This window comes from Chlorocebus sabaeus, chromosome 14 (genome assembly GCF_047675955.1).
Source record: "Chlorocebus sabaeus isolate Y175 chromosome 14, mChlSab1.0.hap1, whole genome shotgun sequence".
Taxonomy (NCBI): Eukaryota; Metazoa; Chordata; class Mammalia; order Primates; family Cercopithecidae; genus Chlorocebus; species Chlorocebus sabaeus.
In genome coordinates, this window is record NC_132917.1 from 38,018,069 (window position 1) to 38,031,208 (window position 13,140).

Sequence of the window (13,140 nt, forward strand, 5' to 3'; positions counted from 1 at the left end):
AGAGCAAGATGGCCAAATAGAAGCCTCCAGTGATCACCGCCTCACAGGAATATAAAATTGAACAACTATCTACATAAAAAAGCACCTTCATAAGAACCAAAAATCAGGTAAGCAATCACAGTACCTGGTTTTAACTTCAAATCACTGAAAAGAGTCACTGAAGAGGATAGGAAAAATAGTCTTGAATCGCCTACACCACCTCTCCCCCATCCTCTCAGCAGCAACCACATGGTGTGGAGAGAGAATCTGTGTGTTTAGGGAAGGAGAAAGCAGTGACTGTGGAATTTTTGCAATGAAATTCAGTGCTGCCCTGCCACAGTGGAAAGCAACACGGGGCAGAACTCAGCCAGCACCCATGGAGGGAGCATTTAGAAGAGCCCTAGGCAGCCAGCCCTGCCACCATGGGCTACAGTGCTCTGAGGTCCTAAATAAACTTGAAAGGCAGTCTAGGCCCCAAGAACCAATTCCTGGGCAAGTCCTGGTGCCGTGCTGGGCTCAGAGCCACTGGACTTCTGGTGCATATGATATAGTAAGACACCAGCTAGGGCAGCCAAGGGAGTGCTTGTGTCACTCCTCCCCCAAGCCCAGGCAGTGTAGTTCACAGCTGTAAGACAGAGTCTTTCCTTCTGCTTGAGAGGAGAGGAGAGGGGAGAGGAAAGAGGCCTTTGTTTTACAATTTGGTTACCAGCTCAGACACAGTAGAATGCGGCATAAGGCAGAGTCCTAAGGCCCCAATTTCAGTCCCCAGCTCCCAGACAAGATTTCTAAACACACCCTGGGCTGGAAGGGAACCCACTGTCTTCAGGGGTATGACCAAGTCCTGGCAGGGTTAATCACTTGCTGACTCAAGAGCCTTTGGGCTCTGAATAAGCAGCAGTGGTAGCCAGGCAGTACTTACTATGGGTCTTGGGTGAGATTCAGAAATGTGTTACCTTCAGGTGTGACCCAGCACATTCCCAGATGTTGTAGCTATGAGGAGAGTCTCCTTCTGCTTGAGTAAAGGAGAGGAAGGCCGGGCACAGTGGCTCACACCTGCAATCCCAGCAATTTGGGAGGCCAAGGTGGGCGGATCACCAGAGGGCATCTCTGGGACCCACCCAAGGCCAGAGGGAACTTGCTAGATTTTCCACCTGCTGATTGTAGAACCTTTGGGCCTTGATTGACCACAGGCAATAACCACGCAATAGTCACCATGGGCCTTGGGCAAGACCCACTGCTGTGCTGGCTTCAGGTCTGACCCAGTGAAGTCCCAGGGATGGTGGCCACAATGGTGCTTGTGTCACCTCCTCCCCCAGCTCCAGGCAGCTCAGCACAGAGATAGAAACTCCAGTTGTTTGAGAGAAAGTAAGGGAAGAGAACAAGAGTCTCTGCCTGGTAATCCAGGGAATTCTCCTGGATCTTACCCAAGAGCACCAAGGCAGTACCTCTACAAATCTGCAAGAATCACAGCATTATGGGCTTCAAATGTCCCTAATGCAGATATAGCTGCAGTGACCAAGATCACAATGCCCAAGTCCTTTCAAATAGTTAGAAAGCCTTCCCAAGGATGACAGGTACAAACAAGCCCAGACTGCAAAGACTATAACAAATACCTAACTCTTCAATGTCCAGACACCAACAAATATTCACAAGCATCAAGACCATCCAAGAAAACATGACCTCACTAAACAAACTGAAATAAAGCACCAGTGACCAATCCTGGAGAGATAGAGATAAGTGACCTTCAGAGAATTCAAAATAGCAGTTTTGAAGAAACTCTAACAAATTCAAGATAACACAGAGAAGGAATTCAGAATCCTTTCAGATAAAGTGAACAAGGAGACTGAAGTAATTGTAAAGAATCAAGCAGAAATCCTAGATCTGAAAAATGCAACTGACATACTGAATAATGCATCCAAGCCTCTTTTTTATTTTATTTTATTTTTTTTGAGATAGGGTCTTGCTCTGTCTCCCAGACTGGAGTGCAATGGTGCAATACTGGCTCACTGCAACCTCTGCATCCCAGGCTCAAAAGATCCTCCTACCTCAGTGTCCCAAATAGCTGGAACTACAGGCATGCACCATCATGCCTGACTAATTTTTGTATTTTCTGTAGAGAGGAGGTTTCACCATGTTGCCCAGACTGGTCTCAAATGATCTGCTCACCTCAGCCTCCCAAAGTGCTGCGATTATAGGCATGAGCCACCTCACCCAGCCTCAGAGCTTAACACAAGACCAGAACAAGCAGAAGAATTAGTCAGCTTGGAGACAGGTTATTTGAAAATACACAGCTGAGACAAAAGAAAAAAGAATGAAAAGAATGAAACATGCCTACGAGATCTAGAAAATAGCCCCAAAAGGACAAATCTAAGAGTTCACTGCCTTAAAGAGGAGTAGATAAAGAGATAGGGGTAGAAAGTTTATACAAAGCAATAACAAGAGAACTACCCACACCTAAATACCAATATTTAAGAACAAAAGATTATAGAACACCAAGCAGACTTGACCCAAATAAGACTACCTCAAGACTACCTACCAAACAAACTCCCAAAGGTCAAGGGTAAAGAATGAATCCTGGTTGGGCATGGTGGCATATGCCTATAATCCCAGCACTTTGGGAGGTCAAGGTGGGAGGACTGCCTGACCCTGGAGTTCAAGACCAGCCTGAACAACGTAGAGAAATGACATCTCTATTAAAAACAACAACAGACCAGGCACGGTGGCTCACATCTGTAATCTCAGCACCTTGGGAGGCTGAGATGGGAGGATCACTTGAGGCCAGGAGTTGGAGATCAGCCTGTTAAACATAGCAAGACCCCATTTCTATTAAACAACAACAACAAGAAGCACGAATGGATCCTAAATGCATCAAGAGAAAAGAAACAAACAACACACAAAAGAGCTCCAATACATCTGGGAGTAGACTTCTCTGTGGAAACCTTACAGGCCAGGAGACAGTAGCATGACATAAAGTGCTGAAGGAAAAAACATTTTTCCTAGAATAGTATATCCAATGAAAATACCTCAAACATGAAGGAGAAATAAAGACTTCCTCAAACAAAAGCTGAGGGATTTTATCAACATCAGACCTGTCCTACAATAAAGGATTTTAATGAGCAATAAGAAATGACCTAAAGGTTCAAAACTCACTGGTAACAGTAAATACACAGAAAAACAGAATATTATAACACTAATTGTGGTGTGTAAACTGATCGTATCCTGAGTAGAAAAACTAAAAGACAAACCTATAAAAAATATTAACAACCACAACTTTTCCAGACATAGACAGTATACTATCAATAGAAACAACAAAAAGTTTAAAAAGGGGGGGATAAAGTTACAGTGTAGAATTTTTATTAGTTTTCTCCTTCCTTGTTAGTTTGTTTAGGCAATCAATGTTATCAGTTTAAAATAAATATATTATAATTGTAAACCTCACGGTAACCTCAAAAGACATACAACAGATACACAAAAAATAAAAAGAAATTAAAACGTACCACCAGAGAAAATCACCTTCACTAAAAGGAAGACAGGAAGGTAGGAAGACCACAAAACCACCAGAAAACAATAACAACATGGCAGAGGTTAACTTCTTATCAGTAACTTTGAGTGTAAATGGCCTAAACTCTCCAATTAAAAGGCACAGAGTGGCTGAATGGGTTTTAAAAACTGGTGATACACTTCATCTATAAAGACACGCAGAGACTGAAAATAAAAGTATGGAAAAAGATATTCCATGCAAATGGAAATCAAAACAAGAGCAGAAGCAGCTACACTTATATCAGACAAAGAAGGTCATTATATAATGATAAAGGGATCAATTCAAGAAGAGGATATAACAATTGTAAATATATATGCACCCAATACTGGAGCACCCAGATATATAAAGCAAGCATTATTAGCAACTAAAGAAAGAGGGCTGGGCGCAGTGGCTCATGCCTGTAATCCCAGCACTTTGGGAGGCCAAGGCAAGTGGACCACTTGAGGTCAGGAGTTCGAGACCAGCCTGGCCAACATGGTGAAACCCCATCTCTACTAAAAATACGAAAATTAGCTGGGCATGGTGGTGTGTTACTGTAGTCCCAGCTACTCAGGAGACTGAGGTGGGAGAATCACTTGAACCTGCGAGGCAGAGGTTGCGGTGAGCTGAGATTGCTCCACTGCACTCCAGCCTGGGCAAAAGAGTGAGACTTGGTCTCAAAAAATAAATAAATAAATAAATAAAAATTGAAATCATATCAAGTATCTTCTCTGACCACAATGGAATAAAATCAGTAACAAGGAATTTTGGAAACTATACAAACACATGGAAATTATATTAATACAACAGGCTCTTGAATAGCCACTAGGTCAATGAAGAAATTAAGAAAGAAATAAAACACATTCTTGAAACAAATGAAAATGGAAGCACAACATACCAAATGTATGGGATACAGCGTTAAGCAGTACTAAGAAAGTATATAGTAATAAATGCCTACATCAAAACAGAGGAAAAACTTCAAATAAACAACCTAACCATACATCTTAACCAGAAAAGGCAGAGCAAACCAAACCCAAAATTAGAAGAAAAGAAATTAATGAAATTGAAATAAAAATAATACAAAAGATCAATGAAGCAAAAAGTTGATTCTTCAAAAAGATAGTCAACAAACCTTTAGCCACACTAAGAAAAAAAGAGAGACGACCCAAATAAATAAAATCAGAGATGAAAAAGGAGACATTACAACTGATACCACAGAAATCCAAAGGATCATTAGAGGCCACCATGAACAACTATATGCCAATACATGGGAAAGCCTAGAAGAAATGGATCAATTCCTACACATATACAACATACCAAGATTGATCCATGAAGAAATCTAAAACCTGTCAGACCAATAACAAGTAACCAGATCAAAGCCATAATAAAAAGTCTCCCAACAAAGAAAAGCCTGAAAGCTAATGGCTTCATTGCTGAATTTTATCAAACATTTAAAGAACTACTACCAATCCTACTCAAACTATTCCAAAAACCAGAGGAGGAGGGAATACTTCTAAACCAATACTACAAGGCCAGTATTACCCTGATACCAAAACCAGACAAAGACTCATCAAAAAATTACAGGCCAATATCCCTGATGAACATTGTTGCAAAAATCCTAAATAAAATACTAGTACACTGAATTCAACAACACATTAAAACAATCATTCATTATCACCAAGGGTCAGGCAGGGATGCAAGGATAGTTCAACATACACAAATCAATCAATCAATCAATGAGTGTGAGACATCATATCACCAGAATGAAGGACAAAAACCATATGACCATTTCAATTGATGCTGAAAAAGCATTTGATAAAAATTCAACATCTCTTCATGGTAAAAATCCTCAAAAGGCACAGAAGGAACAGATCTCAATATAGTAAAAGCTATATAAAACAGACCCACAGCTAGTATCATACTGAACTGAGAAAAACTGAAAACCTTTCCTTTAAGATCTGAAACAAAACAAGGAAACCCACTTTCACCACTGCTATTCTACACAGTACTGAAAGTTGTATTTCAGTACAAACTTTGAGAAAATGATAGTGGCTTCAATAAATGGTGCTGGGAAAACTGAATATCCATATGCAGAGGAATGAAACTAGACCCCATCTCTAGCCACATATGAAAATCAAATCCAAATGGATTAAAGACTTAAACCTAAGACCCCAAACTATGAAATTACTAAAAGAACACATCAGTGGCCAGGCATGATGGCTCACACCTGTAATCCCATCACTTTGGGAGGCGGAGGCAGGCAGATCACTTGAGGTCAGGAATTCGAGACCAGCCTGGCCAACATGGTGAAACCCTGTCTCTACTAAAAATACAAAAATCAGCTAGGCATGGTGGCAGGTGCCTGTAATCCCAGCCACTCAGGAGACTGAGGCCAGGTGAATTGCTTGAAGCCAGGAGGCGGAGGTTACAGCAAGCCGAGATCACGCCACTGCACTCCAGCCCGGAAGACAGAGCAAGGCTCCATTTCAAAAAAAAAGAAAAAAGAAAAAAAGAAGAAGAAAACATTGGGGAAACCCTCCAGGACACTGGTATGGGAAAAGATTTCTTCAGTAATACCCTACAAGCACAGGCAACCAAAGCAAAAATGAACAAATGGGATTATATCAAGTTAAAAAGCTTTTGCACATCAAAAAAGTGAAGACGCAACCCACAAAATGGGAGAAAATATTTGCAAACCACTCATCTGGTAAGGGATTAGTAACCAGAATATATAAGGAGTTCAAATGACTATAGGGAAAAGAAAAAAAAAATCGAATGATCTGATCAAAACATGGGCAAAAGATCTGAACAGACATTTCTCAAAAGACATACAAATGGGACACAGGATATGAAAACATCACTGATCATCAGAGAAATGCAAATCAAACTACAGAAAGATATCATCTTCCTCCATTTAAAATCGTTTTTATCCAAAAGACAAGCAATAACAAATGTTGGCAAGGATGTAGAGAAAAGGGAATCCTCGTACACTGTTGGCAGAAAGGTAAATTAGTACAACCACTATGGAGAACAGTTTGGGGTTCCTCAAAAGACTAAAAATAAAACGGCCATATGATCCAGCAATCCCACTGCTAGGTATATACCCAAAAGAAAAAAAAAATCAGTATATAGAAGATATATCTGCACTTTCATGTTTACTGCAGCACTAGTCACTACAGCTACAATTTGGAAGCAACCTAAGTGTCTATCAGTATACAAATGGATAAAGAAATGTGGTTCATATACACAATTAAGTACTATTCAGCCATATAAAAGAATGAGATCCTGTCATTTGCAACAACATGATGGAACTGGAGGACATTATGTTAAGTGAAATAAGCCAGGCACAGAAAACACAAACATCACATGTTCTCACTTATTTGTAGAAGATAAAACTTTAAACAACTCAACTCATGAGATACAGAGTACTAGAATGATGGTTACTAGAATCTAGGAAACCATCGTTTTAGTACTCTGTTATACTATCAAATACTAGATCTTATTCTAACTATATTTTCCTAGACTCTAGTCTAGACTAGAGGCTGGAGGGGAAGCAGAGATGGTTAATGGGTACAAAAATATAGTTAGAATAAGATCTAGTATTTGATAGCACAACAGGGTAGTTACAGCCAATAATAACTTACTGTACATTTTAAAATAACTAAAAGAGTGTAATTAGATTGTAACATAAGGAAGGGATACATGCTTGAGGTGATGGACACCCTATTTACTCTAATATGATTATGATGCATTGTATGCCTGTATCAAAAATATCTCATGTACCCCATAAGTATATATACTACATACCCACAAAAATTTTAAAAAGTAAAAATAAATTTTAAAAAATTCATTCATAACTAAACAACGATAATATGAGAGTAACTATCAAGTATCCAATAAGTGAACAAAATACACTCTTAGTTAAAACTACTACAAATAATACAATCTTCCACAACGGTCTTGTTCTGGCAGGCAAGCTATAAAGACTAGAGAAGAATAGAGGGAAAAAAAAAACCTATGAATACTTTACTTGAACCAATATGAATACTTTTCAGCTGTTCTTATCAAGTCCTCAGAACTCTGAGGGAGTGTTTTCGTGAGAAGTTAGGATGTAAAATTATGTTCTCCATTCCTATTATCATTCACTAATGACAGAGTAGTAGTATAGTATGATGAATGGCTTGTGCTCTCCATATCTGAGATGGAGAAAAAGTAAGATAATTCTGTAAATAAATTAAATCACTGTCTAGGAGACAGAAATCTGCTATAATCTTTTAAATATCCTTAAACACAGGTACATCTAATTCAAGTCAGAAAGATAAATTACAAATCTTACTCTTTTTTGTTTTAAAATAAAGACAAGGAATTTCTTATATATACAATTGAGTTTTAAGTCAACTACATTTCTATCTTAGACAAAGCCATTTAAGAGCTCACCTACCTTAAAATATTCTACAAGATCTCTACAAGTGACTTTAGATCCACTTATCTCTTTTTCTACCAAATTTTCAGGGGCAAGCAGCAATGGAACCAGATTTCGAAGCTCTCGTTTAAAGTCTTCATCAATATCTAGAAAACACAAAATTGAGCAGCGTGTTAGTCCAAAAAAAATTAGGTCCCTATTGGTACAACTTCATAAAATTCTGTTTTATGAAATAAGAATACATAGTATCTATTACTGAAGTGGATTCATTTAAAAAAAAAAAAAAAAAAAAAAAAAAGCTCATCCATAGTATCTATTACTGAAGTGGATTCATTTTAAAAAAAAAAAAAAAAAAAAAAAAAGCTCATCCAATATGCCATATCTCATAGGAAAAAATATAATCCCCCCCTACTCTACTAGGCCATTTTCCCCAACCCCCCAGTAACACTGCCAGTTCAAATAATAAATAAACCATAAATAAATTTGTGGACTACCAAGACAAATTTCACATTTAGTATTAACGAAATGTCCTTTTTCAAGAGGCAAACAATTCATAAAATTGTATCAAATTTTACTACTAGATTTTGTTTTACCAGCCATGCTGTAAAAGTTTTGTCAATCCCCAAGCGTTTTGCCATCACACTCAAAATAATCCAACATACATCAACTATACTATCACTCCTGAAACAGAGACTTATGTCATGTCTGATTTCATCAATATAATAAAATGATAAAGCCTTCTAACAGACTGCAATCCATTGAAAAGAAATGCTCTCAGCCTTCAGAATTTTCAGGACATCAGTGCTGAGCTACAGACATTATAAAATAGGTTAATCAATATGCTAGACAGCTGCAAACAAATCAATGGAATGCTAGAGAAACAACATAGAGCATTACAATCACACCATGAACAATGCATCCAAACATTCTCCAGTATAAAACAGGACATTTAAGGCGTCATGTATTTTCTTAAAAAACTTTCCACCTCTAATAAATAAGTTCAAATTTTAATAAGAATGGGAATTCCCACCTTTCAATCTCCCATCAAAACTAGGATTAGTTGCAACTTTAAGACCAGGATGTGGCAAAAGGAAGCAACCAAGATTTGAGAAACAATTGTGTATGTGCTTCCTTACATTCTGAAGCTCTTCATGTTGATTTTGTTTTACCTGAGGGCAGAGAGAGAAAGATGAAGTTATAAACAGCAGAAGAAAAATTTTTTTAAAGAAAACACACACAGACTCGCATGCACACTTAACTCAGATGCTACTCCTAAGGAGTCTTTTTTGACAATACAAAAAATTACGAAGGCCTATTTCTGACCACTTTGTTAAGATCCCACTTTTTTTTTTTTTTTTAAGACAGGGTTTCACTCTTGTTGCCCAGGTTAGAGTGCAATGGTGCGATCTCAGCTCACTGCAACCTCCGCCTCCCAGGTTCAAGCGATTCTCCTGCCTCAGCCTCTTGAGCAGCTGGAATTACGGGCATGCACCACCACGCCCGGCTAATTTTGTATTTTCAGTAGAGACAGGGTTGGTCAGGCTGATCTCGAACTTCCGACCTCAGGTGATCCACTCGCCTCTGCCTCCCAAAGTGCTGGGATTACAGGCATGAGCCACCGCACCCAGCCAACCCCACATTTTCTTAAACCAGAAAAGATGTTTTTCCCAAGTAAGCTGCCTGGAACAGCAAAAACTACAAATAAGGTAGTTAATCACAGTATCTAATAGCCAAATAATGAACTATGGTTGTGACTTATATACCAGTAAATAAATTAAGAATTTACCTTTAAAGTACTTATAACAGCAACAAAACAGAACAAAACAAAACAAAAAAAGCATAAATTTGCCTACAAATAAAAAGTTTAGCCCCTAAGCAAAGTAAAAGCTAAAATAAAAAAATTACAGTGCAGTACAAAGACCTTAGAAATGTGTTAGGATTTCCGGTCCCTCTCTAGGTGATTTATGATTTATGCTAGTTACAGAACTTTGAGAAGGGAAACTGGCATGTATTGGGGGGAAGAAAATCTTAAACTTAGAAACATTTTATATAATTACTCATTTATCCAAATATAACTCACATAGTCTCCTAAATACTTTTCTGGAAAATAATTTTAACAAAATATGCACTATTTATAATTAAAACCTGGAAACTACCTAAATCTCCAATAACAGCAGAATGGAAAAACTGTTGTCTATTCATTCAATGGATACTATACAGCAATGAGAATAAATGAATTAAACTATATGCAACATGGATTAACCTCAGAAACATAATATTGGGTAAAAAAAAGCTAGACTCAAACAAATACATTCTTTATGTGATTCCATCCATATAAAGTACAAAAACAAAGCCTGTGAGAAGTCAGGATAGTGGTAGAGGGTTTTGGGGGAGGGTTGGTATATGGAGGTGGGTGCTTCTAGGTGCTGGCTAAATAGCTATGTTCCTTTTTTACAAATTCATCAAGCTACACGCTTATGATTTGAGCAATTTTCTGAATATATGTATCACATTTCAGTAAGGTTTTTTCAAAACAACTTTCTTGTTTTTCAGTTACATAATTCTGAGTTTAGTTAGTATGTCTATTGTGCTTTGTGTTAATTTCTTCTGAATGAACCAGAGAGAGAAAATGCGATGACTCAAATTATTTCCAAAAGTAGGATCTGGAAATGCCTTTCAAATAATCTAATTATGTTGAATTGGTTTTAACCTCATTTTAAAAATTAAAAAAAAAATGGTGCTTGCTTTCCCCTTCACCTTCCGCCATGATTGTAAGTTTCCTGAGGCCTCCCAGTCATGCTTCCTGTTAAGCCTGTGAAACTGTGAGTCAATTAAACCTCTTTTCTTCATAAATTACCCAGTCTCAAGTAGTTCTTTATGCAGTGCGAGAACAGACTGATACACAAGTACTTCCATGGGGGGGCTACCTTTAGGAATAAAGGATCACGATCCTTAATTTTGATTCAAGGCACTGTCTTATTTGATAAAAATGCAACCACTTTACTTTTCATCAATTACAAACAGAGTTACTTGGGCTAACCTGGAATACTTTATTCCAACGACACGTAAATACTGGTAATGTGACCAGCAGTCCGGACAGCCCACCCCTTTGCCTGGCTTGGTGCTTATGCTCTCCTCTTTAAGAATTAAGTCTTACCTGTAATCTCTTTTCAAGAAACTGCTTTCCACCTTCCAAACCATATGAATGTTCATAAGGATAGCTCCAATCTCGAATCAAAAACATTAATGTCTATACACACAAAAATAAAAATTGTTTATTTTACAATAAAGAAAATTTATGAAAAAAAATCACAACTCTAACAATTGAAGCCTCCCTTACTCTCCTGAACAATGCTTATCAAAAGTTATAGTAACCAAATGGTTACTTCCGGTCATGGTTATATCAAGGACCCACTTAAACAACATTCCCAGGCTCTATACCAAGCAATCACCAGCACTGAAGAACTTCACTAAATACAGAGTCACCACAAGCAATAATACAGAATTTTTAAAAACAAAAAACGGGTATATCAGGACATGCAGATCATAATTTTATATCATGGTTGTATAACTACAAGACCAACTAATTCTAGATGGCTATCTAGACTGATTATAGATCTGGTGTCAATAAGGACATTTTCACAGGATGTTTTTACTCATAGAGGGTGAGATTTCTCAACCTCAGCACTGCTGACATTTTGGGTCAGTTAATTCTTAGTTATGTGTAGCTGTACTGCGTACTGTAAAACGTTGAACCATATTTCTGGCCTCTATGTGCTAGATACCAAGTGGTGCTAAGCTCCCCCACAAAACTGTGACAACCAAAAATGTCTCCAGACATTAGCAAATGTCCCCTGGGTGGCAAAATTATCCCAGTTCAGAAAAAACTGATATAGGCCAAATAGGGTATATTTCACCCATAATCTGCTCAACTACTTAATAAAAATTGGCATGACTGTCTTATATTTCCTATTAAGTTTAGAATAACATCTATTAAGAGAAACATTACTCCCCTTAATCTAAGTGAAAGCATTAAGAATTAGCCTAGATTCATTTATTCTATTTATCCTGTTAGCCTGTTACTGGTAAGTATGCTGATGATGATATTACCAAAGGTTAGTTTCAATTGCACTTAATCTGTTGCTAGTGATGAGTCTGTTGTAATATCCTGGTGTCTCCAAAATTACAAACTGAGGTGGCTTCACAACTTCTCATAGGCAAATCTTTAAAATGTTAAAATAACTTTTTTACCTGAAATGGTTTCTGGTAGATTTCTTCCATCGCAAGTCTTCCATACTCTGTAAATAACTATTAAATCGAGTTAGTTAAAATAATGCCTCTAAAGAGATTCAAAGAAGACATGTGTAAACCTGTTCTACATCAAAGCTCCAGGTACTAGAACCTTTAAAATCATTTGAAAACCAAACATTTAATTTTCTAACACACTAGGTATATACAAAATTTCTTCCAGTTAAGAAGTCATACATCAGTTTAAACCCATATAACATTCAATCGTGTTACCAGTACTATAGGCTTCCAAGTGTAAATTCACAATAAAGTGAGAATTAAATTTTCAATACTTGGCACATTTTCTTTAAGAAATATGTGCTTGCAGCTGGGCGCAGTGGCTCACGCCTGGTAATCCCAGCACTTTGGGAGGCCGAGGTGGGCGGATCACCTGAGGTTAGAAGTTCAACACTAGCCTGACCAACACAGTGAAACTTCATCTCCACTAAATATACAAAATCAGCCAGGCACGGTGGCGCACGCCTGTAATCCCAGCTACTTGGGAGGCTGCAGCAGGAGAGTCCCTTGAACTTGGGAGGGGGAGGTTGCAGTGAGCCGAGATTGTGCCATTGTACTCTAGTCTGGGCAACAAGAGCGAAACTCCAACTCAAAAAATTAAAATTAAAAAAAGAAACACGTACTTGCAAATGTTGAAGATCATCTTCTTGAATATTCTGAGACAGATTATATACCTGTTAAAACAAAATTTTTGTTTTGTATTAGTGTTTTGTTTTGAATACCCGGCTTGTATATAACTGTACTTGTGGAAAAAAGGTTATTTTGTACCTCAGCGCAAAGGAATCACTTAACTACTATCTTGACAAGTGACATGTGAAAAGGATTTTCTCTTTTTTCCTAACAATAGTCAAGATAGAATACTAAGGAAGAAGCAGTGGTGGTAAAATATGTAAAAAACATGAATATATGCATA

General features: G+C 37.8%; 1 protein-coding gene across 7 annotated transcripts in view; it reads right to left on the minus strand.

Annotated features, from left to right (window-relative positions):
* Positions 1 to 13,140, minus strand: part of ATL2 (atlastin GTPase 2) — an 80,186-nt gene that overhangs the window by 7,370 nt on the left and 59,676 nt on the right. For all 7 annotated transcript variants that reach the window (XM_007970904.3, XM_007970907.3, XM_038006812.2 and 4 more), the window contains 5 exons: positions 12,851 to 12,901; positions 12,174 to 12,230; positions 11,080 to 11,172; positions 8,953 to 9,091; positions 7,941 to 8,068 (listed from right to left, as the gene is read on the minus strand). In XM_007970904.3, coding sequence (XP_007969095.1) covers positions 7,941 to 8,068; positions 8,953 to 9,091; positions 11,080 to 11,172; positions 12,174 to 12,230; positions 12,851 to 12,901 — 468 coding nt within the window. The remainder of the gene's footprint in view (positions 1 to 7,940; positions 8,069 to 8,952; positions 9,092 to 11,079; positions 11,173 to 12,173; positions 12,231 to 12,850; positions 12,902 to 13,140) is intronic.